The sequence below is a fragment of the Strigops habroptila genome, chromosome 8 (assembly GCF_004027225.2).
Source record: "Strigops habroptila isolate Jane chromosome 8, bStrHab1.2.pri, whole genome shotgun sequence".
Taxonomy (NCBI): Eukaryota; Metazoa; Chordata; class Aves; order Psittaciformes; family Psittacidae; genus Strigops; species Strigops habroptila.
The window spans coordinates 55,536,182-55,563,310 of record NC_044284.2 but is presented as its reverse complement, the minus strand read 5'-3'; the positions used below and the strand labels follow the sequence as shown (position 1 = coordinate 55,563,310).

At 36.5% G+C, this 27,129-nt stretch overlaps 1 protein-coding gene across 2 annotated transcripts in view; it reads left to right on the top strand.

Moving 5' to 3' along the window:
- AGBL4 (ATP/GTP binding protein like 4) overlaps positions 1-27,129 on the top strand; it is a 956,884-nt gene that overhangs the window by 3,094 nt on the left and 926,661 nt on the right. For both annotated transcript variants that reach the window (XM_032920114.1, XM_032920113.1), the window contains one exon: positions 15,368-15,490. In XM_032920114.1, the coding sequence (XP_032776005.1) occupies positions 15,368-15,490 (123 nt within the window). The remainder of the gene's footprint in view (positions 1-15,367; positions 15,491-27,129) is intronic.

The following is a 27,129-nucleotide window of genomic DNA, read 5'->3' as shown; positions in this document are numbered from 1 at the left end:
AATCTGTGTGTTTCAAATGAGATTGAGATTTAATATGGAAGGCAGATTATCTCACATCTGTCTATTACGCAGCTCATATTCTGGTGCTATCCTCTCTGGACTGGGCAGACATCTGGTCTAATCCATTAAAATAGTCTCTGCATTCGGATGTCTGGATAGAGTGCTGCAAATCAACTCACTTTACCCTGGATTAATCAATCATTTTCCCATTGCAGTTGGTTCCGTAGTCATAGCTGGTTTCTCAGAAGTCGCTCAAATCAGCTTCCCATAATAAACTGTGAATTTGTATGCTTCCTTGTTTGGGTTTCCAGGCTGAAGCCTTCATATCTCAAGCTGGGAATCCAAATTAAAAGCAACTTAAATCTTCACAAATGAAGTCTGCAGGAGAATGAAGGTGTTGAGACTACTTAGTTACTCTCAGGAGCTTTTTGGTTTGACGTCCAGTAATTCTGCTTGGCTGATCTTGATGTCTCAAACCTTTGGAAGATACAAGATACAGAAGATGGCCAGTTTAGTTAAGTTTCTTCAAAACGAGATCAATGTTATTTTTCCAATTCTGTAGTAAAGCAGACCTTATTAGTAGGTCAAAATGAGTACAAAATACCTGTATTTGCTAAGTTTTTGACCAATGAACCAGATGAAAGTGTTTAACTTTTCAGACATGAATTCAGCTAAAATTTCACTAGTTATCTCATTTTCCCCAGGTTACTCTTACTCTTCTAGACATCTGTATTACCTTCAGAAGACTTGCTTCCAGAGGCCTGAATGATCAAAGGGTCAGATTATCTCTGAGGTCTTTAATAGTTTTCTATCTGAGGCAGCTGCATATTAGCCTGGGATTGACAGTTCTAATATGTGTTATTCCACAGCTGCTAGTCATTTTGTGGATATTAGTATTTCTGATATTTCATTGAGTTGTCATCACTGAAATCATAGTGAAAGCAAAAAAAGGCATTTACTCACAGTACTGGACAGGGGATAAATATATGTCTTTAGACCAAAGATCCTTGTTATTGGAACAAACAGATTTCCCAGCTGGATGTGTAGGTTTCCATGTTTATTTACATTTCATGCTAGATACCTTGCAGCATGATGTTAAGTCACAGTTCATATTAAGGCAGCTGGGCTGACCTGGCTTCAGGAGGAGAGCTTCAAACCACCACTGGATGCTGAACCCCTGCTCAAAGTTTGGGTAGTTATTAACATTTCTAAACTACTTTGTGTTGAGATGAATATTTCAGAGATCTGCATGTGGAGGGCCCGGTAGGATAACTATGTAAATTCTACAGTGTTTGCTAATGGATTTTAATCTGAGAGTGCTGAGCTAGATTATTTTTGAAAGACAGTTTTTGATTATTCCTTCAAAAAAGAATAGTTCTTTCAAAAATATTTACTCACATATGGCATGAATACATTTTAGTATCAGGAACATACTGCTTCCTTTTAGGTGGCCTTAATTGGGAAACCTAATTTATTTGTCTTTAAATTTAGGCCTTTTTGATAACTGGAACTTCTAATTCACTGCCTTTACCATGAGGAAATTGAAAATAGGTCAAATCAGCTAATTAACAGTATTATTTAATCTTTGTCTTTGAAATAACACAGCACACCAGTGGTGCTTCTGGTCTTCCAGGCAAATGTAATTTCTTCAATGGAATTGTCCTTTCTTAAATTATTTCTGAATTTTCAAGCATAAACACTATAGTTTATTTCCTAATATATAACACTAGCCTGTAAGCATAGCTGAATTCCAGTGTTTGGGAGAAGACATTGCAGTCTTCATGCTGAAAGGGATCTGCACACTATATCTTCCTATCAACACAGAGATTTCAAAAGTCAGGGGAAAACGGTCAGGGTACTGGGCCCAGACTTGCAGATGTTCACACACCATAAGGAGCTATTTAGGGTTGTTTGTAAAATGCTGCAGGATGTATTTGTAAACAAATCTAAAATGTGGTTTGTTCAACAAAGCTGAAACTTACTGACAGCTTTGGTAGAACACAGAATAGAATAGAATGGTTTGGCTTGGAAAGGACCTGAAAATCATCTAGTTCCAAACCCCTGCCATGGGCAGGGACGTCTCACACTAGACCATGTCACCCAAGGCTCTGTCTGACCGGGCCTTGAACACTGCCAGGGATGGAGCGTTTACCACTTCTTTGGGCAACTTGTTCCAGTGCCTCACCACCCTCACAGTAAAGAACTTCTTCCTTACATCTAACCTGAACTTCCCCTGTTTAAATTTAAACCCATTACCCCTACAGTTCTCAGCAGAATTCAAAACCTGAAGATATATTGTTCGGTACATTTTATCTTAAGCAGTTTGAAGTCCAGGGGATATTAGAGAAAGGTTTGTTAGTGAATTTGAGGCACCCTGGAAGACCATTAACTACTTCAGTTTTTACTGCTTAGGTTGAAATAGGCATTGAAGTGATATATAACTGTAGTAGCTGCAGAGAAATATTATAATAATCTTAATAGTCTGTTGCCAGTAGCCTGCTATTCAGCTAATTTCCAACTCTTTCAGTTATCTAGTGGAAACAATCCCCACTAGAAGAATTTGTTGAAGAAGAGCTGCTAATATATTTTTGGGACTTACAGCTTTGATCATATTTCTGTTACATAATTTGCCATATAAGGAGACCTGAGAAATGCCACTGAAGGCTTTTTACAGCCAGAAGATATAATTTCAGAAACAGAAAGAAACAGGAATGTGTTGCGTGTTCCAGTTGCCATTTCTTAATGGTTTACCATTTCCTCGCCAGATTTCAAACAGTTTTTTCTTTGACAAATAATCAAAGCTTTTGAAAGTTACTTACCTCAAGTCTCCCAACGTTTTTTTCTTTCAGCGAAGTTCAAAGCACCCTATTAATTATTAGTGCTTGTGAGAGGAGGGTTTTGAATTTGTAAAGAGTAAAACAAGACATACTCAGAATTTTAATAAGTTTCATACTGGAATTTGTAAAACAGAAGTTTGTGCAAGTTTCTTTAGTGTTGCTGTGGCTGTATTGAGTAGGCAGAAGTCTCATGCAAAAAATCCAGATCAACCTCAGAATGCATTTATATGGCCTACATAGGATTTCTATTTTTTGAAGTTAAGCTTTATAGATTTAATGCTCATTAAAATAGTTTTTAAAGTCACTTACTTGTGTTAAAATGTAACTGGCTTCATCTCTGCATGGGGCCACTAACGGGACTGGGAATCTTTGGTCAGCAGCACAAGCTTGCTTTTGAAATGGGACACCTAGTAACAATAGCTGTTATCATCTTTTGCAGAAGAAATGGACAACTTGTCTGTGCTCAGAGATTTTCCTTCCTCCTTTTCCTCTTTCCTCCAGCAACATTTGTTTAGGGACAAAAGTCAGAGTGAAATGCCTGTATAGTCATCTTTACTGCTAGGATACCCTGATAGCAGAAAGTACCAACCCACAGATAAATTAGGTGCTAGAGGACTTGGAGAGGAGTTTGGTACGGATATTTATGGCTCATGTCACCCAGATCCAGCAGTGCTGCTTCTGCTCAGCAGTGGTGCTGCTGAATGTAGACTGGCTTCAGCAGACCCACCAAGGTGCTTCATCACTCCTGTTCCTGCAGGATTGATTGTGCTGCCCTTTCCCAGAACTATGTGATTCTATAGAAACCAACTTAGATTTCTTAAGTAACCCCCAAAAGTAGTTGGCATTCAGAGCCTTGATGGAGAATTGCTGTGTTTAGATTGCATTGTGCCTGAGATAAGTTCTTCTAAGCTCAAGCTGTGTCTGCAATTAATCTATAATAGAGGTAAACCAATTTACAGAGATGTAAATGGAGAGTTGGTTCTGAGTACACATCTATGTGTCCCGTACCCCAGCTTCCCTGTCACATTGTCCCCACAACTTAATTCCTTGAGATTCCCAGAGAGGCCAAGCCTGTCATTTAAGAAGTGCTATATTTTTTAACCTTAGACCTTTAAATATTTTTTTTGAAGTAATTTTTGCTGTTTGCATGTCAGAATGGTTTGGAAAAGCCATTTTTGGAGCCCCTTCTCTACCAAAATAATAATAATTACTTCAAATTTTGTCACAGGCTACTCAAATTCAGAGCTGGGGACTTTGGTACTACATCTAGGGCACTGATCCTGCAAATGTTTGGCATTGAGTTTGATGTATGTATGCGTATAGTGAAGTGTTTTCATGATTGCTTCTATTTTAGGGTAATTAAAGTATTAACGTTAGAAACTAAAACTTAGACAGTCTGATACATAAGTTTTCTGATATATATATGTGTCCCTGTTCTCTCAGTATGGTTAACGGGCTGATTTCATAGATTAATTTTGGCAAAAATCAGGCGTAGAAAAGGGGGTGGGAGTAGTTGTCTTAAATTATTATTCAAAAAATAAGCTATCTGACTGTATTTAATTTACTAATTCATAGAACTGTTTACTTAGCAGTGGATCTCACAATCACAAGCAAAAACTGGCAAGATTTTGCTTTTACATATTGTTTCATAACCACCTTGAAAAATGTGTTGAATTTCAATCTCCACAAAAGCAAGTGGAACATCAGTTCCTGTGAATCACCAGCGCAGAGCAGCAGGAATCCATTCCAAAGAAAGCCCAGCTGGATTCATTACAGGTCTGCTGATGTGTTTTCATTTGCAATAAGCAGCAAAGTTACTGTGCGATTACAGTAAACTTTAGAGCTGGGTGACACCTATCAAGTGACTATCATGTTTTCATGCATATGTAATGCAAAGGAGGTAGTAAGGTGCACTTGGTTAATGAAAATTTCCTCAAATAACCTATACAAATCCAAAGGCAGCAGCGTTATTTCAGGGGAACTGTCCATGTAGAATGGGATTGTGAGATAAACTTGACCTATACGCAAAGTCTGTAGTACTGCAGAATAACAGGTATTTTGTAACTACACAGAATACCAGTATATCTGCTGGTTGCTTTATTTCTAAGCAATGCAAGCAATAAGTAAGTTGATCTGAGAGCTTTCTCTGTGTCAGCCTTCTTGAAGGTAGAATTTTGGCTCGTGTTGTGAATACTTGAAAAACTTTGTATGCATTTCATATTCTTATAAATATTGTATCAAGTTAACATTTGCTTAGTTAAAAAACCTGCTGAATACGGTGTATTAGTTAGTAGTGTTTTCTGTAGTTAAATTCCTGTTCTTACATTGCTAATGCCAGAGACTTAATAGATCAAGTTTGCTTTGCTGATATTTTTATGTTAGAAAAAAGGAATTCTGAAACAATATTTAAATCTGTTGCTATACAGTACTTATACTTTGTGAATAAAATAAAATGCTGCAATGATCTAATTATTTCATCTGAAATACTAAATTATGTGTTTCTTAACTAAAGAGTAAATTCAGCAATGTGAGTGGGCAATGCTTGGGTGGAAGAAATTCTCAGTGGCTTAAAATACTACTTTTGGAATGGCCTGTTTTGGAAAGAAGGGAGAAAGATGCTGTTCTCAACTAGAAGTTAAAGGAGTTGTTTCAATAAGTAATTATAATTATTGCAGTAATTAATAGTGTCATTGATTTCAGCAACCTCGGGGAACAAATTATTCCAAAAGTAGAGCTAAAATCCCCACATTATTTTAAATATGCCGTAGTCAAGAAGATTTAACTCCAAACTGAAGAAATTAACTGTGTCTGAAACTACTGTTGACTTAATTTGACTGACAGAAGACATGCCTAACTCTAAACAAAAAGTAAATAGGAAGCAAGGGTAAAGCCATATATTTAACTTACACATATTCAAGAGCCAAGGGAAAATAGAAGTTCGGCCCAAAGGCGGATGCTTGAATTGTGGTGCATAATACACAGGATGGAAATTGTCATTGATTTTACGTCGCCCAGTTTTCACTTATCACACTTGTAACGATAGCCCAAGCAATTGTAGCAGTGTGCAACTACCTCTCTTCCAATCATTTGTAAGATACGGGGTCTCAAAGAGAAAGATGTGGTTGTTTCCCCACAGGATTTTGTGCTCTGCGGAGCCTTCATGGAAGGCTGTTCCCCTGTGGATAAGGATTCATTGCCATCATAAAGATGTTAGTGGTTGAGTCGGGGACTGAATTCAAGTCTCCTGAATGCTGGACTTATTCAGTGATAATCAAATACCTCTTTTCTTTGGACAGGTGCATCCACAATAAATTTACAGAAGTCACACTTTAGATTAGATATTGAAAAATCAAAATACCTCTGAAGAGTGGGTTTGGTGTACTACCAGAGCTGGCCTGTGTTGGGGCTCACCAGGCTGATGGCTTTTCAAGAATACCTGAGAATGAGATAAAAGCCCAATCCAAATTAGAAAGCAAAGCTGTATTACCTCAGTGCTGAATCTGAAATAGTGTCCATGATACAGCTTATTACTTCAGGTGCAGCATCACAGCTATAGCTCGCTTCCTGGCTGGGATCACATGAGCAGATAAGCTCACGTCTTCCAAAATATGGTGTAGATCTCTTCAGCTACAGATCTGGAAAGCTCCTGTTCAATCAGCAAACATATTTAAGACATTAACAGTGCTAGGAGTTTGACATGAAAGGTGTAATTTTCATAAGCAGAAAAAGCACTGCTTATATGTTTCTTACTTGACCTTGTTGATTCTCTTGAAAGACTTCCATAGTACTTCATACTTCGTACTTTTTGGAGACACCATTTGTGGGCAAGCATTTTGAAAGTGGTAGTCAGGACTGAGGAGTATGAAACTTAGCACTATTCAGATAAATAAAGCCTTGGCATATTGCAGAAGCTGAAATAAACCCACTTGTCTGTTATATCAAGAATAATTATTACCTATTGAGTCTTTTTCAGTTTCCCAGCTGAGAAGCAGTTTGTCCGAAAGAAAAGAGATATACAAAGTTATTAAATACCGGAGACTTCAACTTTTATTAGTCACTGAGGGCTACATAGTCATGGGCCATGGTCATTGCATTGGTTGCTACAGATCAGATGCTTTAGTTACATTTAGCTTGCCTCAATGTGAGTTATTTTTAATTTAGAAACTTATTTTGTCGTGACTTCTTCCACTTATCCTGTCATTAAAACCACTTTAATTATGCTGTTCTGGTAGAATAAAACCCATCTGACTGGCATAGTGCTCACTTCTGGTTAGGTTATCATGATCTGGCTGTTGGTCAACCTCAGCTTTTGCTCATGAATCAGACAAAACTATTCTAGAATATACAGTGTGGATGAATAAAGAAAAAACATGGAAGAAGTAATGTTCTTATACTTTGCAATAAAATATGATTGCACAGGAGGGAAATGATCAATGTAGTCTATAGGTCATATCTGCTGTTGCTTTGTCAGTGTAAGCATGGATTAAGTCAGTCTGTCTTATACCTTCTGTATGAAACCTAAGTGTTATACATGGAAGTTAAAGTCTGATCTGCACCAGCTATAACTAACTGCATCAATATCCTCTGGCTGGTGCTATTTCTTGAGGTTGTTCAGAAGTATCTTTTAGCAAGCATTTTGCATGTAATCATTCTGCACTTAAAAACCTTGTCAAAGAAAGGTTTTTGAAAATACATGTGGCTTGTTACTATACCTGGAACTCTAAGCTAGATAACCTGCTTTTGTTAAATCCATGCCTCATACCTGAGGCAGCTGTTTAAACATGGATATATGCATAGCATCCATATGTATATATGGTTATATACATAGCAAATATCCATGAACCTTCCCCTTCCTTTCCTCCCACTTGCTCCATCCTCCCTCACATATAATACAAACCCAGGAGTATATATGGTGATTCATTTCAGGATTAGGTGGCATGGGAAATATTTACAGCATTTTAGGATGGTACCAGTGAATACTAGTGAGTGACTTCAACCATCAATATCTTTTTCCCTTACCTGACATTTTCTACCAACTACAATTCCAACTACAATTTCTACGAAGTCCAGTTCCTTGGTATTTTTTGCAGGTCACATGCACTCCTTGTCTTTGGGAAAGCAGTTGCTTACAGACTTCACAAAGACACAGGGCCCTAAAATCAATTTGTACCCGTTGAAGTTCTGTGGTATCACACAAGTGATCTGCTTTAACTCTTCAGTTCTCTTACTGCCTCAGAATCCCTAAACACAAAATTTCCTCTTGCTTGGTAGCAACCCACAGAAAAATCTTTTGGTGACCTAGACCTTGAATTCCAATGCACTCCTCAACTGGTGTTTCAGCATCTCCTATCATTCCTATGCAGACCTAACTCTCTAAGCCATCTCTCATCTCTCAGAGAGGATGGACTTGCGGATACATTTGCTTTCTTTGCAGATGCAACTCGGGACTAGCTGAGCTCGGTAGCTGTAATTTACACTTTCCTCAGCTAGTTGAGGATATATCTGATGCATATTTTTTTTTGTTTACAATTTGTATGGTTTATGCTTTGGTTTTTTATTTAAAGAAGTATTGCTACTATAGCAACTGTCGCATCATGTGATAGCTTTGATATTATCACAATGCCAAATACTTGTTAAAGAATAAATCTGTATATCGGGTGAAATTCACTGATTTTTACAATGGTTTTAATAACCATCTCTTCAGTTTACATGTTTGGTACTACTGGGGTTTTTTCCAGTTTGGGTTTTTTTCCCTTTCTGGTGATGAGTGTTTTAGTGGATAGGTCAGAGATTGTAAGTACAGTAAAAAGAGTAATGGATATTATTTTTTCTTGCTTACTGAGTTCAAAGCATTAATTGCTTTTTTATTTTAATGAAGAAAAACTGTTTATACCTTCTTGGGCATTTTGAGTTTCATTAAAGTGATACAAAAAATTCCATTGCCATTTGCCTCTGACAAGAAGGTATGGCCTTGGACATTGCCCACATTGAGCTAATAAATAAATATTCTTATAATAAAGCTTCAAGTTATGATTTTAGCTTAAAGATTGGACACAAATATTGCTTAGAAAACAAATACAAGCCAACAGAAATTGACTTATTTTCTTTTCCCTTAAAGTCATAAGATGATGGCAGCGACTCCTCACTGAGGAGTCATTGTTCAGAGCAGTATGTGTCTGCCAGATGTTGTCTTCAGTTCAATGTTCTTCACTAGATTTTGGAAAGGACCTTGCATTGATAATTTTATCTCTAAGTGAATCTAGGTTTTTTTTTAATGGACCAGGCAGTGGAGATTTCTCATCATCTTTTCATACTTGATCAGCCATTAAGTTGACAGTTTTGTTTTGGGATAAGCACCTTATGTACTTTTTTGTTCCTACTTATCTTTGGACAACTTATCTGCTGTCAGCTCAATATGGGCTTTTAAGTAAAGTGCTCTTTGATACCACCAAGCCTTTTGTAGGGCTCCCGTGTGACATGTTTAGTGATTGTTTTGCTGTCACATGTTTGCATATAAGAACAAGATATTTTCCACTCTCAGCTTTGACTGAGACACTTATGCCATACCTTCTGCTAGAGTAAATGAGTTTATGTGTGTACATCTAAAGAAGTATGAAGTATTTGAAAGGATGTGGACCTGGTTGAGCAAGTCCAAAGGAGGGCCACAAAGATGCTCCGAGTGCTGGAGCACCTCTTCTCTGGAGGCAGTCTGAAAGAGCTGGGCTTGTTCAGCCTGGAGAAGAAAAGGCTCCGGGGAGACCTTAGAGCAGCTTCCAGTGCCTAAAGGGGCCAACAAAAAGAGGGACTTTTTATAAGGGTATGTAGGGATAGGACAAGGGGGAATGGCTTTAAACTGGACACAGGTAGATTTAGATTAGACATTAGGAAAAAATTCTTCCCTGTGAGGATGCTGAGGCACTGGCATAGGTTGTCCAGAGAAGCTGTGGCTGCCCCATCCCTACTAGAGTTCAAGGCCAGACTGGACAGGGCTTGGAGCAACCTGGTCTAGTGGAAGATGTCCTTGCTCGTGGCAGTGGGTTGGAGTTAGATGGTCTTTAAGGACCCTTTCAACTCAAACCATTCTATGATTCTATGATTTAGGTGTACTTATGCCTTTTAACCTAAAATTGAAAGTTAATGGTACATTAGCCAAGGAATTGTGTTAGGAAAGTTAAAAGGATGTGTTGCCTGGTAGCCGCTGTAGAAAGAGTAACTTGTGCAGTAAAAGCAAAAGAAAAAACAACCCTAACAATAAATTCCAATGTTTCTTTCTTATTTATGCAACCTACCACAAGCTTTTTCAAGTCCCTGGCAGTAAGCTTGCAATTCATTTTTCCTGAGTACTTTCAGAAGCTTTGCAAAGCTCAGAATTTACCTGATAATCTCTGCTGAACTAGTGCTTGTCTTTTATTCCGCATGTTTTCTTGAATATGAATATCCTCTTATGGTTTGGAGACAGCCTCTTAACAAGAAGTCTGTTGGTCAAACTGCAGGAGGAAAGTAGTTAAAAAGACAATTACTTCAAAGATGCTTTATCTCAAAATGAGTTTCTAAATAGCAATTCAATGTTAGTGTTTTTTAGAACTAGACTAAGCTGTATGAGAATGCTCTCTGTGATAATCGACATTTCCCTTGTTCTGCTCGACCTTTGAAATAGGTAGTGGTGACAGTATGGGCACAGGATCTGAAAGTGAGGCAGCAGATGTGGTTGGTACCATGCCGGGTATTCTCCCAAACCCTGGGATTTGTAATCTTCACATAATTTCTCCCATTTCTTTTCAGATCACAGTGATTGTGAAAGTTTCAGAATGACAAAACTCTTTGCAGTATGTTTAGATTCTCAGGGTCATGCCCAATCTTTGCTGCAGGATACATGGCTGTGGAGATCAAAATGACAGTGTGGTTTCTTCTATTTCTTAGCATTTTTTAAGCCAATGGAGCTGGAATTGCAAGTTCCTGCCTGCTGATGCCTGTAGGATTTTTAGAATGGCATTCTTCCTGCAGTTTGACCAACAAACTGCTTTTCAAGAGGCTGTCTCCAAACCGGAAGAGGGTATTCATATTCAAGAAAATGCGGACTAAAAGACAAGCACTAGTTCAGCAGAGATTATGAGGTAAATTCTGAGCATTCAGAGCTGATAGCAGAAATAATAAGTCTTCCTGAATATCGGTGCTGCTGAAGCCTAGGGACAATGATAGAAAAGCTTGAATTTAAAAGAATATATCAAAGAACAAGAGAATATAATCACCTGTTAAGACTGTAGATCTCTACAAATCCTACCATATAAAAGAATTTTGCTAAAATTACCCTGTTTGCAATTTTCTGATTTGTGGAGAACTGTTATTGGGATATCCTCCATAAGTATTGTCTGACACATTAGTTGAACAATGTTTATTGAGAGACCTAATATATTTAGGAACTAATAGGAGTTGCCGTTGGATGGCATTCATCTGGATGAATTTTTGTTCATTGCAAATTGTACTGAGAGTTCAGATTCACTTCTTTCTATGGGTTTACACTAACAGTACTGCTCAAGGCTGATGAAGCTTTGTTAGGATACCTGGATACTTGGCGCTTTGATGATGGGAATCTGGCTATTAGATCTTTACACCATAGAAATGTCCAGTAGCAAAATGTATGCTGAGTTTGTTCTAAAATAAGGATCTCATAACAGAATGAGAGGCACCTTGATGACATTTGTTATATTTAAAGAAAGACTTCTCCAAAGTTCACTTGGCAGTTATATATGTCTCCATGTTACCTTACCTTTCTAATTGGCTATCCTTGTTAGGCAGCAAGGCTGTTCGTAGGAATGGTGCAGGTTTTCCAGGCAAATTCCCTCTGTATTTTCCTATGTCTGTTTTAATGCAGCTGTGCTCTCCCACCTAATGTAGTATGAGGGTAGCTACCGGCTGCTAACTCTGATTTCTGGAGTTTGTCACATCTGGAAGCTGGGCTTATTGTTTACCCAGTCCAAAGAGTAACTGTTCTTGACTAAAGAGGCACCTTCCTCTAGAAACTGAGTTTTTAAAGAAAATGTACCTGAATTTGCATGATGTTTATTGTAGCAAATACTGTTTTCATCTTTTCCTAAATAAAGAAAAATGTTGTCTTTACCCTTTGAACTCCAGAATAGCAAGAAGCTCTGCAAGTTTCCAAACTTTTTCTCCTAAGAATCCCAGTCGTCTGTAACTGATTTTATTAATTTTCATTAGTTTGATATGAAATTTATCCATGATGACAATAGTGATGAATGCAGATACCAGAAGAATCTGTGCAGGTTTTATTTTAAAACCTTATATACTTACAGAGATTTCAGACACCTACAGGTTTTACACCTGATAGAAATTTACCGTTAAAGTTTAATACTGTGGTAAAAGTAAATCCTAGGGATTTGCTGGAGACTCCAGGAGTTCAAGGTATGAAGAATTAGAATAAAATAGCTATGTGTCTTACAACCCATAAGGAAAATAATTGACAAAATAAGACCTACAGTCTGAGAAAATTTTTTTGCTAAGTTACTTTTGCCTTTACTTTTCTTATCTAACTTTTTTTCAAAGAAGAATCTGGTCTCCCTAAGTGCAGTGTGCAGGATGTACAGTTTGTTTCAGATTGAAGTACTCTTTCCCTTCCCTACCAAGTTCTGTCATACCTCTTTGTCGTCAGTCAGGAAAATCTGCTTAGGGCTTGCCAGTCCTGAGGACAGTATCTCTTTACTGGCCAGAGGACTTAGAGCACAGTGTAACAGTTCTCTCCATCTGAAGGTGGTAATGTATTCTCAGCAACACTCGCTGCATCTGCTGAACAGACAAGCGTGAAGCCATGTTTTATAATCTAGTAATACAGCAATGCAGGCTCTTTTTTGGCCAGTAGTCTGGCCTTTTCTTTATCACCCAAGGACAGCATGCCAGAAGGGGCATAGTGCTGTTGTGCTGTATAATAACATGAAGTTCAAAGACTGCAGTTTTGCATGTTTACAGATTAACTGAAGATAACAATTCAAAATGGAACAACAGTACAATCTGAATATTCGAAGTATTGTGTAATAAAGAGCATGCAGGGAGAGATTAATATTATTAAACTACTATGACTTATCGGTTATCTGATGATTTATTCTTGTTTCTGGATAGCTACATTAGGCCAGGAGGAGCAGATGGAAACTTTTTGCTAGGACACAGTCACTTGACAGCTTCCTTCTGCATCACGCAAAGACTCCATTGACAGATTTTCTCATGTGTCAGTTAGGTGGAAAGGGAGATTTAGCGCTGTCTTCTGCCTGCTTTTCCTACACTGCCTTATGGTGGCAGTATTAGGAATGTAATCTTTTCTAGTTCTTTCATCTAGGCATCTTTTAAGATTCACAAGAAGCCTATTACTTTTAGCTGAGACTTACAAATGAGCATTTACCAGGAGAAGGTGAGTCTTCTTACTGCTTTACTCAGTTGACTCATTGCCTCCCATTCTTTCACTTTGGGTCCTGGCAGCTCATGCATTCTTGGTGGAGATCTGCAGGTTTCCCTGGAATTTTTGTTTGTATCCTTGATTCCATGTGTTGGATCATGAACAATTAACTTGACTAACTGTGAAGGGTATATGGGGACCCTTAATCAAAGTGGCCCTGAACTGAAACTGAGGAAAAGGTTTCCCTGTGGCTGCTGTTCTGAATTATAGGTTGCATGATGTGGAAGGATGAATTGTAACAAGTGACATGATTGTGGCCATACAGGTACACAGATGCCCCAGCCAGGTTTAAGCTTGCCTCTGGTGTTACCAGCCTTTAAGCAAATTATATCAGCATGCTGGTGGAAACCATCTAGCTAAAAATATCATAACTAGCAATTTTACATTTAAAGAAAACAATCTAAATGCTGCAGATTGCTCTCTGTGGGTAATTATTCAGTCTAAAACAAATAACTTTGAGGTTGCAAATAATAATTTTGCTAAAAAATAATAGCATGCATTATTTAATATCTATCTTTTTAGATTATGATAAAGTAAGAAAGGGTCTAAATTGTCTTTGTACTGTTGCAGTACTTCCCAAAGAGAGTAAGTTTCAAACCTCTTCCCCTGGGAACACTGGGGATTTGTATGCCAAGTGTTGGCCTGGATATACATATTTTTTAATCTGGGATTGACATACCTCTGAATATATGGGTATATAATAGAAAGCCTGACAGACCCTTTAACTGTGGTGTCACTAATACATTGATATAATTTGTTACCTCAGCTAAGGTGTTTTGCCTCAAGAAGTGGAATACATTTATGTATGGAAAGGTCAGTTTTAATTAATAAGCTGTTTTCATCATTCAGGGCCAATATGAATTGCTTGTAACATTTGTGTGAAATAGTTTTCAATATAAAAATAAAACAAATTGAGCTTTATGTCACATTCATCATCCCCTGTAACCCATTTAAATGTCAAAAAATCAGTCCAGACCAAAAGTCTATTTCTAGAAGCCTTAGTAGCCCTATTTATCAGAGTGAAATAAGATATTATCATCCCATTATTCCATCACATGCCTTCTGCACTTGAAGACATACACATTTCTTCTAGTTTTCTGTTACACTTAAGATATTTTCTTTATTGTTAAATATTTGTTGTCCAAACAGTAAATAGTGAAGAAAATGCTGAGCCAATGTCAGAAGAAGGAACACCTGGTTATATTATTGTGTATTGCTCTCACTATACTATAATGTTAATGTATAATATACAAATATTAACTTAATTTCTTGTACATTTCTCAAATGAAAAAATCCCTGTGTTCTTCCACCCTTTATTTGGAAACATTTTTTTTTGCATACTACGATTTGTTAGTTTAATGTTTTTTGGAAGGACAAAACTTTCAACGTATGCACTACTGATATATTTTGACAAAAATCGTGCCATTCTATAGAAAATTTGCATCCTCATCTATTTTATTATGAAATACCCCCCCCATTTAAAAATACTTTAAGTTCTTTTTCTGAGTTTTGTTTCCTAAGCAAGCAAGGCTCAGATAATCACACACCTCCATGACTGTCTCTCCCTTCTAATGATTTTAAAATTTCACATATGTGTGGGACTGAACAGTGTCAGAGGTTCTAAGTTTTAAGAGGCATGAAAATAGGCAGCAGGATAGAAGAAAAAGATCCCATTAATGCCTATAGTGAGGAACATGCCACTGAGGATTATGCTAAAGTAGGATGCTGCTGAGGAGTTCAATCCTTGGAGAATATTCTTACCAGAGAGCTCCACTCAGAAGTGGATCCAGCTGAATATCAGACTATGACATGAGTGTTCTGCCATAGGACATGCACGTGCAAGAAACCAGGCTGTGTGGCCTCTTACTTACAGAAGCTTTGACATATGATGCTGTTATTATATCCCAATTCTTAAATAAACTTTGAAAAGAAAGAGTTCATTTACTGGTGCATATGTTAAATGGTGCAAATCTCATGTTACTTAGAAAATCAGGGGGGAATATCCTGCTACTGTTTTTTATAGGGTTGTGATTTATGATCATGTTTTTGTTTGCTTTTATTGCAACAGGTAGTGCCATAGGAAGTGATGATATCATAGCAGGGAATGTGAGCAAGTACACTGTTCTGCCAGCTGGTTATTGTGGACAGCCTAGAAAAGGACATCTTATATTTGATGCCTGTTTTGAAAGTGGTAAGCATTTTCGGCATTATTTTATGTCACGGAGATGTCAGTATATTAATGCTTTTAACTGTATCACTCATCTTTATAGAAAAGTGTCTTAATTCTAAAGAAGACTTGCATTAGATGCTCAACTCAGTGGTTCACTTCAGTCAGAGTGTGACAAATTCAGACTGTTCAAATGTAAAAAGGGGTGTGAAGTTTGTTATTACAAAGGTACATTTCGTCAAGTCCATCTCTTAGCACATGTAGATACATAAGTGGATTTTATTCTACTGTTTGTTATAAATAGTATTTGTATATAACAAATCTAATCTAATCTAACAAACCTACATCTAATCAAAGATGTAGTATTTAAAATGTTGTTTTAAAATGTAATTTGGAAATTTACTGGGGAAGTGAACCTCATAAAGATAACGTGGTAAAGTGCCAAGCCCATCTTTGCATAGTTAGAAGATTTTACAAATGTGTAAATCTATTTCTTTGTATTTCTTGTGTCTTAATTTCATACTGCTGAGGTTAATCAAAGTTCAGCCTCTGATGTCGATAGAAGAAGAATTAAACTTTAGGAAGCTACTGCAAATTGAAGGAGAAATTCTTTTTGCAAGAGTTATAGTTAGCATATTAATTTAAATAATATTTTTAATCAATCATGTATGTTTATATGCATATGGGGTATGTAGGTAATTATATATATATATGTTTCCACTTTTGTGTAACATATATGTGTGTCTCCAGATCTTTAACTTAAATCTATTACTATTGGCTTACAGACCTACAGAGAACTGTTAAACACCATATGTACAAAAGGCATTTGGCAGGATAAACCATAGTTTTCAGCATGGTTTATGTGCGAGGTGCTGGTAATGCCAAAACTGCTACAGTGTCTTGTAAAATGAGCTTTTTATGAAGAGTTACATCCCTCAGGGTAGAATACTGGCTGCCAGTTCCTGGATAAATATTAAATTGAGTTATTTAAATCCTTTGATTATATTATGTGAAAGCTGTAAATGATGCAGTGAATACTAAAGAGTATCTTATTTTTAAGGTATGTCTCTGATGGTTCAGGCAACAATTATGTGGTTTTTAAAAATACTTAGAATGCTATTTCATAATAGTTATGGTTTTACGCATTTTTGTGTTATGAAATTAATCAGTTGGCCAAGCTGAGAAATTTACTTTATTGTGTTAGCTGCTCTGCAATGAAAAGGATCATCAGCAGCCATCAAACTATTTGTGAAGTAATGTGAATTATTGCTTGATGGTTTAATTCCAGTTTTTGAAAAATAGAATTAATTGTATTTTTAAATTAAAACATTTATTCAGTTCAAAGGTAACGTTCGTACTTTATATACTTTGACAATAATAGCATGTGGTGGAGGCAGATGCTATTTGAAATCCTGTGTTTATTTACATTGTAGCATGATGAGGCCGTGATGTTGCTTTGCATATTAAGACACCTCCAAAGTACAAATATGAATAAAATTAATACCTTCATTTACTTTCTCATGATGGCGATGTATTAGCAAGAATGATAATAATATTGTGTACACTTCATATGTAAATTCACTTTATCTTTTGTTGTATGTCAGCCAAGTAATTGCTTAGAGTACCTTAAATGGTCAAAGCAAATTAACTGGTTATTGGATATTTTATAAAATTGTTATTAATGCTGAAATCTACCCCCTTCTATTATCCAAACAGTAGTATGCAACATTTATACAGTAGTATATCAATGCTCTTTGAGTACCAGCTTAAAAGGGTAATATCCTATTGGAATTTATTTTTCAAAGAACAGATTATAAAACTGATCCCAGCTGGAGTACTGCATCCAGCTCTGGGGTCCCCACTACAAGAAACACATGGACCTGCTGGAGGAGTCCAGAGGAGGCCACAAAGATGAGCAGTGCTGGAGCACATCTCCTGTGAAGATGGGCTGATTGCTGGGCTTGTTCAGCCTGGAGAAGAGAAGGCTCCAGGGAGACCTTATTCAGTACATAGAAGGGGCTTATAAGAAAGATGGGAGAAAGACTTTTTAGAAGGCCTGTTATTTCCCTTTTATTATTATTGTTATTGTTGTTAGCATTATATTGTACTTTATTTTAATTATTAAACTGTTCTTGTCTCAATTCATGGGTTTTACTTTGTTATTCCGATTTTCCTCTTCATCCCACTGGGAGAAGGGAGAGTGAGCCAGTGGCTACGTAGTACTTAGTTGTCAGCTGGGATTAAACCACACAGGTTTTAAACTGAAAGTGGGTAGATTTAGATTGAGGAAGACTTAAGGAAGAGAGTTTTTGTAATGAGGGTGGTGAGGCACTGGAACACAGGGAAGCTGTAGCTGCTCTATCCCTGGAAGTCCAGTTTGGACGGGACTTCAGGCAACCTGATCTAGTGGAAGGTGTCCCTGCCCACAGCAGGGGGTTGGAACTAGATGAGCTTTAAGGTCCCTTCCAACCCAAACCAGTCTGTGATTCTATGGTTCTATGAAAATAGTTTGCATTAATTTTATAATAATCCAAGTTAGTGTTAATTTACAAACCTAAATATATCTGAAGGAAATAGGCTATTGGGATGTAATTTGTAGGTTTTTTTCTAAGACAACTTGTGCTTTGTCTGTTATGATGCCCATGTTACAAAACATGAGTATGTCATTGAAATCTAAGGTCCCTCATACTTAAAGGTTCTTTACTGTTAAAGTTTTGTAAGGATTTATTAAATCCTTAAAAATAAATGCAATGCAATTAAAAACCATAATATATATTAACCATAACCATAATATACTATACAGTGTTTATAACCCTATATCTAATGTAACTTTAATGGAACTTTGGACGTTGGTTTATATAACATTTTCACTACAAATAGTCTTGGTCTTAGTGCAGCTATGTTAGGATGGAGCAAAAGTGGACAGTGGTGCCAATGGAGTATTTGTTGATTATTTACTTTCAAAATTGAAGTTGTGTTACATGTGATTCTGAAAGTGACTTTCCTCTCTTTGGCTGCATTCCATATTTTCTTGAAAGATCTGGTTAATAAAACTGAAGGCTCCCTTCTATGCCTATTTTTCAATGACTACAATTTTATATTGCAGAAATAGAAGTAAATACCTTTCAGAAGAGAGAAAGAGTATTTAACTTGTAGAAAGCAGGAAAAATATTAACTCATAGAGAAGAAATGCTATTTAATATGCTTTCACTTTTGTATTGGCTATCATTATTGTATTAAATAGTGTTGATAAGTGTGAATTTGCTTGAGACAGAGAGGTGTGGTTTTATATAGTCTGAAAACCAATGTCCACTTGGCTGTTTTGACATGCTTTGCTTTCAAAAATCATAAAAAGTAGAATTGAAATGGGCATTGGGATTCCTTTTTAGTCCACTCAGTTGTTGAGAGTCAGAATACACTATTTTTGCCATTCCTGACAGATATTTATCTATCCTTTTCAGAGACTTTCAGTGAGGAAAGTTTCAATGAGAAAGCAGCAATCCGTTCTAACACTGCAATTTGGTCAGTATAAGGAACATTTTCTTTCTATGTAGAAACTTTCTTACCAAAAATGCATTAATTCTTGTCCAGTCCTATACGCACAGAAAGCCGACTATTCCTTTCTTCTTTGACTTAATGGAAAGCTGCTGTCATATCTTTCCTTGGCCTTTCCCTCCTCAGGTTAAATAACTGCTATTTTTTTCAATAGTTCCTTAGTGGTGACATGTTCCAAATTTTCTATCATTCTTTATTTCCTCTGGTCTTTCTCCAGCTGTTCCATGACAGGCAATGGTCCAAGGTGAACATGATTCTCAGATAAGCTGGTGCCAATGCTATGTGGAGTTTATTACATGACATACCTTGCAAGCTATTTACTTCTGCTATGTGACAGTCCAATCTTTTTCACAAGAAACCTGTTGACTTCTATAAGATTTGTGATCCATTATAGTGTCCAGATCCTTTTCAGCAGAAGAGCTACCTAACCAGTTTGTAGCTTGTACTTAACCTACCCTTAATGAATCTAATACCAGTGAAAGAATCATTACTGTACAATAAATACAATAATTGAAAATGAAGAATGGTGGTTGAACCCTTTATCTTTTAAATAACAGACCGAGGAGTGAAGGAGAGAGATAATTATCAACTTGCAAGTATGATATCAGGAATTTGAATTTGTGTTTCCCATAGGACAAGCTAGTGTTCCAACTGGAATCTTCCTTGTTATTTTTATTAATATTTAAGAATATATGTGGCCAAAAGAAACTTTTTACATTAATTTATCATTGGCATAGCAAAAACTGATGAAAATTCATATTTCTTGCATACCACAACATTTTTTGGATAATGTCAATTTTCATAAGAAACATGAGTTAGTTTCAGGAGAAAATGGAAGCACAATTAGCTACACATAGAACCAATGAAAAGGAGATGTATACATTTGAAATGTATACATTTGGTCAGTTGTAATTCCTTTTCCTATTAGTCATTAATGCATTAAATTATTAATGCAGTTTCAGTTTAGCAGCAATTTATGCTGTCCTGTGAGAGCGTTGCTGATTGACTAGATCCTCTTGAGTGTGGAAGCAGCTAATGTTCCCTGCACTCTCATCTCATACAAATCAGGAGAAACCTCAAACATACCAGTAGTCCAGAGGATACCATCAGGCAATATGTATGACTTGCCCTGTCAAATACCTCATCTTGGACTGTCTAGATTCCATCAACACATATTCTAGCAGGGTATGGAGCATGGCTCACAGTGTCACACAGTGAAATTCAGGCTCTATTTCTACAACCGCTACAGAAGTATACCTTCAGAAAGTCTGTAAGAAATGCCTTCCTCTCAGCAACCATCTTCACATGCAGTGAAGATTCACTTCACATGTGAAGTGAATTCACTTCATATGCAGTGCTCATAGTGCTTTGACAGGACCAAAGTTCCTCTGATCTCAGAATACTCAGAATACACCTGGGCACTGTGCCCAAAGAGGCATCCATACATGTTTTTCTCATCGTTTGCAGACTGCTGTAGCCACAAATTGCCTTCACTGCCCCGTTACTGAGTGCTTTCAAGGTGGGCTCAAAATGGCTTTAGCTTTTGCCTCCGCAGGCTCTTAATGTAGAGAACTGGCATATGAAAAACTTGTGTTGACACTGCCAACTGTGGCTTCATTGAATAAAAATGCAAGGAAAATTCAATATTGTTCCTTTTGTTCGGTATGATCTGGCTTGCCAGTCACCACAGACATATTGGTTGGTCACACTGGCCTGTAAGTACTTCTGGATTAACCACAATGCCTTCTGTCCTGCCTGGTAGGGTGTCATAGGGAATATGGGAGGAAGCTGGAATTAGGTGGGAGATGTGTTATGAGGATGGTTAAAAAACCCAAACTCAACGGTTTCTGCTGCTTGTGGTTCAAATAGCTTGTTTTATAATTACTTTTGGGGATTAAAGGAACAGTGTTGGCTCACAGAGATTCACAAATCTCAGCATTCATACTGTTAAATACAAGGGCTTTTTATAAGATTTTGAAAATACATATTTTGGCTTGTTAGTCAAATATAATGCTGTTTAAATGTTAAAAAATACTGTGTTTCTTGAAATTAGAAACGAAGCTGCTGTCTGCTTTTATTCTCATTTCAACCAAAAAGTGGAACTCCGCCAAGAGTCATTAAATCTTCTATCCTTTGGATGAATTCTTATTTTTTTATGAAAAAATGTTATGATTGGGTAATTTGTGTATTGTGGTTTATGTTCAAAAGGTTGTAATTAAAGTTTTGTAAAATTTCAGATCCAGTCTCAATTACTGTAAACCTCATATTATTATGTTGACTGATATACCACCACCTTGCAGTGGAAATGGTTGACAAACATTAGTTTGTCTTCTCCTACAGCAGGTTTATAAAATATTTTGTATTAGAAACCTGTTTAAAAAAATCAGTGCTGATGGATTGCAAATGCTATTAATCAGTTGGGAAATGTGAAGATTTACAATGTATTAAGAGATCTCGTGACTGAGAAGCACCCTCATATCATTTTTGTTAAGGTTTTAAATATCTTTGTATATTTCAAAAATAGGATAATGTACTTATAAAACACTTTGCACAACACTCAAAATTGCAGTAAGTGATTGTAATTCCGCTGATCTCATTGTAACCACTTAGAGGCGTGAAATAGGCCATTGAGCTTTACCAGGAAAGATATCTTTTGAACAAAAGCAAAGATAATACAGGATGAATTGCCCTTTGGGGGTGCCTATGTCCCAGTTGCTAAGACTTGACATGTAACTTTAGACAGCTAAAATTAGGTGAGATTAATCTTACTTGTGATTAATAAAATACTGTAAAATTTGAGTTGCAAAACATTCTCTGAAAGGGACATTTTTGTTTGTAAAATGTTTAAAAATGGAAACTCAGACAATACAGAAGACTATACTGTTAGCATTATGTTCAAAGAAAAAATGAGATCCACCCTAGGAAATGGTTGCATTTTGGCCATCTAATGTACAATTGTAATATGCTTCCAGAATTGTTAAACAAGCTGATCCTCTGTGTGTTTGCATTTAGGTGAAGAGAAATACCCATCTTCACCTTGATTTCAGTGGCACTACTGTGATATCCTGTAACAGGGATAAAGCAATACAGGCAAATGTAATAATGGCACATTAATAGAAAGAAAAAAGTGTAAACGCTGTTTAAGGCTACTTTTTTCCAGTGTAAACACTTTTAGTAGTAGACTAAACTGTGTTTTGGAGCAAAAACTAGTTGTTATTCCAAATTTCCTGCATTGTAACATGTCATGTATAGCTAGAATCACGAAGTCAGGTAGACTCTTCTGGATTTGACATCTATGAGAATGCTCATACGCAATGTAGAAACAAAATAAATGGAAGTCGATATATTATTGCAGTAATAATGTCTGTTTTCAGCCTACTTCTGTGGCATCGAGGTGTGTCTGATTAACAAAACACTTTAGTTATTTCCTTATTTGTTGACAGTAATGTATGCCATATTTCACATCAAGATATTAAGTGGTTATTGCTACCAGTAGGGATAATTTAACAAATGCTTCCCATTTCTGGAAATGCCTGTTTCCAGTTCAGAGCAGTGTTATTCTATCAGAATATCAATACCTTTGGACTACTGCAAGTTAGAAGTCACACAAAAAAAATCAAGAACAAAAGATTGATTAGAATTTTTTGTTGGTTTTTTAATGATGACCCTAGGCATAGATTAATGGATGTAGCATGCACAAAGTGATATCAGTTAACATATATGACATTACTCAGATGTCTCAAACTCCGGAAAAAGCATGTGAATGATTTATGGAATTGATATTAATCTCTTTCCAGTAAATGCATTACTAAAGTTACATGGGAAATTGATGTTACTGCTGTAATGCCAAATTAATTTCTTTCTTGCTAGGTCAGCATTGCAAATGGAACTAAATATTAACCTTTTAAATATCTAAACAGAATATACTATGGACATTTTTACAAAGGGGGGTTGCTTAGTGTTGATGTGATACCAGCTAACAAACAGCATTAGTCGAGTTTCTAAACTTGTGGGAAATAGATATTAATGACTTGTGGAGCTAATGGCAATGTGAGAAGAATTAGTATAATAGCATCAGTAAAGAATTAGTGTGTTAATTGTAGTTGGTGTGCTGATTATAATTTTCACAGTCGGTTTATCTTATGATTATCATGCTACCTTCTTCAAGACCTTGCCTTTCCCTCCTGCCTCTGTTTTTGCTGTTTAACTGACCTGAGTGGGACCGAAATAAGCAACTGGAAACGGAAGCAGAAATGTCTGAGATCAGATAATTGTAAGTTCAGAGCAGATTTTCAACAGCCTCTGTATGTATGAGGAGCAATCAAATAGAGTAGTAAACCTTAGTCTGGGATAGGGATGACTGAAGAGGAATATGTTAGAGGTCTGTAAAATCATGATTCCTACTCAAAATGGCAGTGAATATGAAACAGTGGTACCCTGTCTGTTCCTTTTGTACAAAAACTAAGAGCCATCAAATGAAACTAACAGTTAACATGTTGAAAGCAAATGAAGGAGAATGGTTCCTCACATATTGTTTAAACTTACTTATGGAGCTTCTTCCTGCAGGATGTGGTCGATGCTAAAAGTTTATGATGTGCCATGTTTTCAAGCAAAAAAAACAACTGACAAGACCAGGCAGGAAAAATCAGTGGAGAGCTACTAAACATTGAACCATACATTGTAAATTGGGGAATTATTCTGGGCAGGAATCTTCAAACAATTGCATTGTGCCCATGCTCTTCTCTAGGGATCCATTTCTGGCAGTTACTCAGTTGATCTCACCTGATAGATACAGCTGGTTAAATGGTTAATCACTTTTCATACATATGATAATCTCTTATTATTTCTAAAAAATAGATTACAGGTTATAGTTACAAGCCAAAATTAACATCATGCAAAACTATAATTTGATCAGATAATAGGAAGGAAAATCTTACAGTTATTGTTTCCGTTCAAACTAATTTTCTTAGGAAGATAGTGGTTGAAGATGGTGCACGAACACTAACAATGGTTGTCCAGAAACACACCTGATACAGATCCAGTCTTAAGATTTCACATCATTCATTCCTGGTACTGACATTTCCATTAGTCTTTCAGTTTTTGGTAGGATTTTTGTGAGCTTGCTCTTTGACAGTGAAGGAATTAAAAAAATTCAACTTTATACTTTGTACTTGATACAAAGATGTTTACATCATTTTTGAGAATGAGCAGAAGGATTTTCATATATACCAGGTTCTGAGATAAATTTTCCAGTTTCCATTTTCCTGGCTCTGTTCAGAATTTTCCATCTGGAAAAATGATAGAGGGAAATACAAGAAAGAATAGCAATGTCCCTGCCAGTGTGAAGGAACATTACATTACACTGAACAAATATCCTTATCTGAATGTACAATCACTGAAATAAATGCAGCTGTGTTTATTTCTGCATAATCAGATATATTTGAATATAAAATCATGGACATAAATGCAGCTGTGTTTATTTCAAACTGCACATGTTAATATGAACATGAATGTGACATCAGTTAATCACTCATGAATGTATGGAGGTATGTATATATGGTGGCACAATAGAATCTTGAGACAGTTGAAAGTACAAAGAAGAAATTCCAGCTGAGATTGTTCTTTACCTAAAATCTTTTATAACAGCATTGGAAGTCACTGATGAGGAGGTACAAAACTCTTCTCATATAAAATCTCTGAATTTGAATAAATCTATGGTTACTCTATGAAGTAACAGGTGACCTATTCTTCAGTTACTGACTATGGAAATAATTGCTTTGAATAATTGCTTCTTAAAATAGACAATTGTGTTAGTTTTCAGTGATGCGTAGGTCCAGGTCAGTCTCTTCTGATGGGTGCCATAGATTTTTATCTGATTTCGAGCCTTAAAAAGAGTTTCCAACCACCCTTATGCAATTTCATCTTGCTGGGTTCTCAGGGAAGCCCAGGGAAAATACAGTGCAGAGCAGTGCCAGTGGAAAAATTTTGGCATTGTTTGTTTTATTATGGGTGCTTCTCCTTGCTTTTTTCCCCTCTGCCTTCACTGTCCTGTTTATATCTGTAACTTCTTTATAAATTAGAGCCATTCAGAACTAGGAGAAATATGAAAAGTGTTCTTTATTGTGCTTATGCAGAAGATGCTATGTAGTTTATCAGAAGGAATGGCTGTATTCATCATAAAAGATAAAGTGACAACAGAACAGTAAATATTTTGGAGCTAAGAGGTATTGGAAAGGTTTTATTTTCATCTGGGAGAAGGTTGAAATACGCTGCTAGACTAAATAGTGGTATTTTGTTCAGTTAGTTCAATAACCTGTAATATTATCCCTGTTTTGCAGAAGACAGGAGCACAAAAGACATGGTTCTTGACTGCCTAGCACCTTTTGTAGTAAATCTCAGCTGTGTGAAATGAGTGAAGAATGGCTGAGAAATGTTAAGAGTGCTTTGCACCCATTTCATGTGAACCAAATGATGAATGAAATTTAGGAAATCTTGTATCTTGTAGATTGGATCAAATAGTGATGTTACAAAGAATAAGGGAACAGAAGGAAAGGGACTGAAGCAGAGAAAATATATTTGAGACGTTTGCATCATGTCCTGCACTCAGAGGGATGTTGGCTGTGTGCACAGCAGTGCGCTGCTGCTGTTTCTCTGTTATTGTGTGACTTGCAACATGTAGTGCTGCTCATTTCCTCAGGACATGGCTTAGGCAGCACTAGCTGGGAGAACAATATTTCTTTTACTTGCTTCTCAGCTCTGGAGAAAAAAATACCTTTGATTTATCACATTTTTATTTTATTTTAAATGAGTTGAAGACACTGGAGCAGGCTGCCCAGAGAGGAACACCTCCATCCATGGAGGTACTCAAAACCTGAGTAGGCACTGTACGGAGCAACCTCCTCTTGCTGACCCTGTTCTGAGCAGGGTGGGTGGACTTGACAATCTCCAGAGATCCCTTAGAAATCACTTAGAAGTGATAGCATTCCTTGTCTCCCCCCCACCCCAAAATTACAGTACACTTCAGATAGATTCTGTTCTTCTTGTTCTCTAAATTGTTTTAAAATTCTCAACTGCCTGCTGTGCCAAAGTTAACAAGCCAAATTAAGCTCTTTGCTTGTTTGGGCTGCCACTGTAATGCAGGAGGAGACAAAACACTCTGAAATACATAATGGTCTGTACTTTTGAAAGAATATTGGTTGAAAAACATACTTCAGAAGGGGTTGTTCTGCATAAACTAAATGTATTTTTATTCTTGGATTGACGCTATCTGATTTTAGGAGAAAATGTTGTAGGATATTTTGCTCAGCCTAACAGGAATTTGGATATAAGTTATTAGGTGGGAAGCACATTATTTTGGATACATGCAGAGCTTCATTTTGCATTTATTGATTCTGTTTAGTAACCTAATTGCCTTCTTGGTTCAGCCTTTAGCATGCTAATTTTGATTTAGTGTTTGTATTGCTGGAAACAAACTGGGAACAAACCATATATTATCACTGCGTGTTCTTTAGACAGCTACTGGAATTCCAGGATCTACTGCAGTAACATTATGTGAAGGTAAATCACCACAATATATTAAGGGTTATTATTATATCTAACAATTTCTGGTAGAATCACATCTCTTTTCCTCTCATCTGAAACTGTGAGATAGCTTTTTGTTCGTAAGAAGTATGATTTATTCTGATTTTAAAAAAATGGTTTTGAATGTTTATGGTTGCTACTCTACTACATTCTGAACAATTCCTTTTTGGTAGCCTTTGCTAAGATTGTAAGTGAATATCGAATTTGTGATGTGAAAAGCTTGTAAGCCTTTTTTGTGAATGCAATATAAAAATATATATAGCTAAGGAATAATACATCCAGATATTTTTTCCCTTTCAACATTTTTGTGGTCAGCTTAAGAAATGAAGTTCATCAGTGGGTTTTGAAATGATTGACTAATTTTTTTGACATTTGTGTTCCTTTTTGTCTTTCTTCTTATCTGCAGTTTTTATTTACTTATGTTGTTTCATTTATATAATCTTTACATTTATCTTTCATATTACTGTGAATTGCATGATGAAATATCTTCAGTGCTCTAGTGCTCATATAAATGGGCATATACCTGC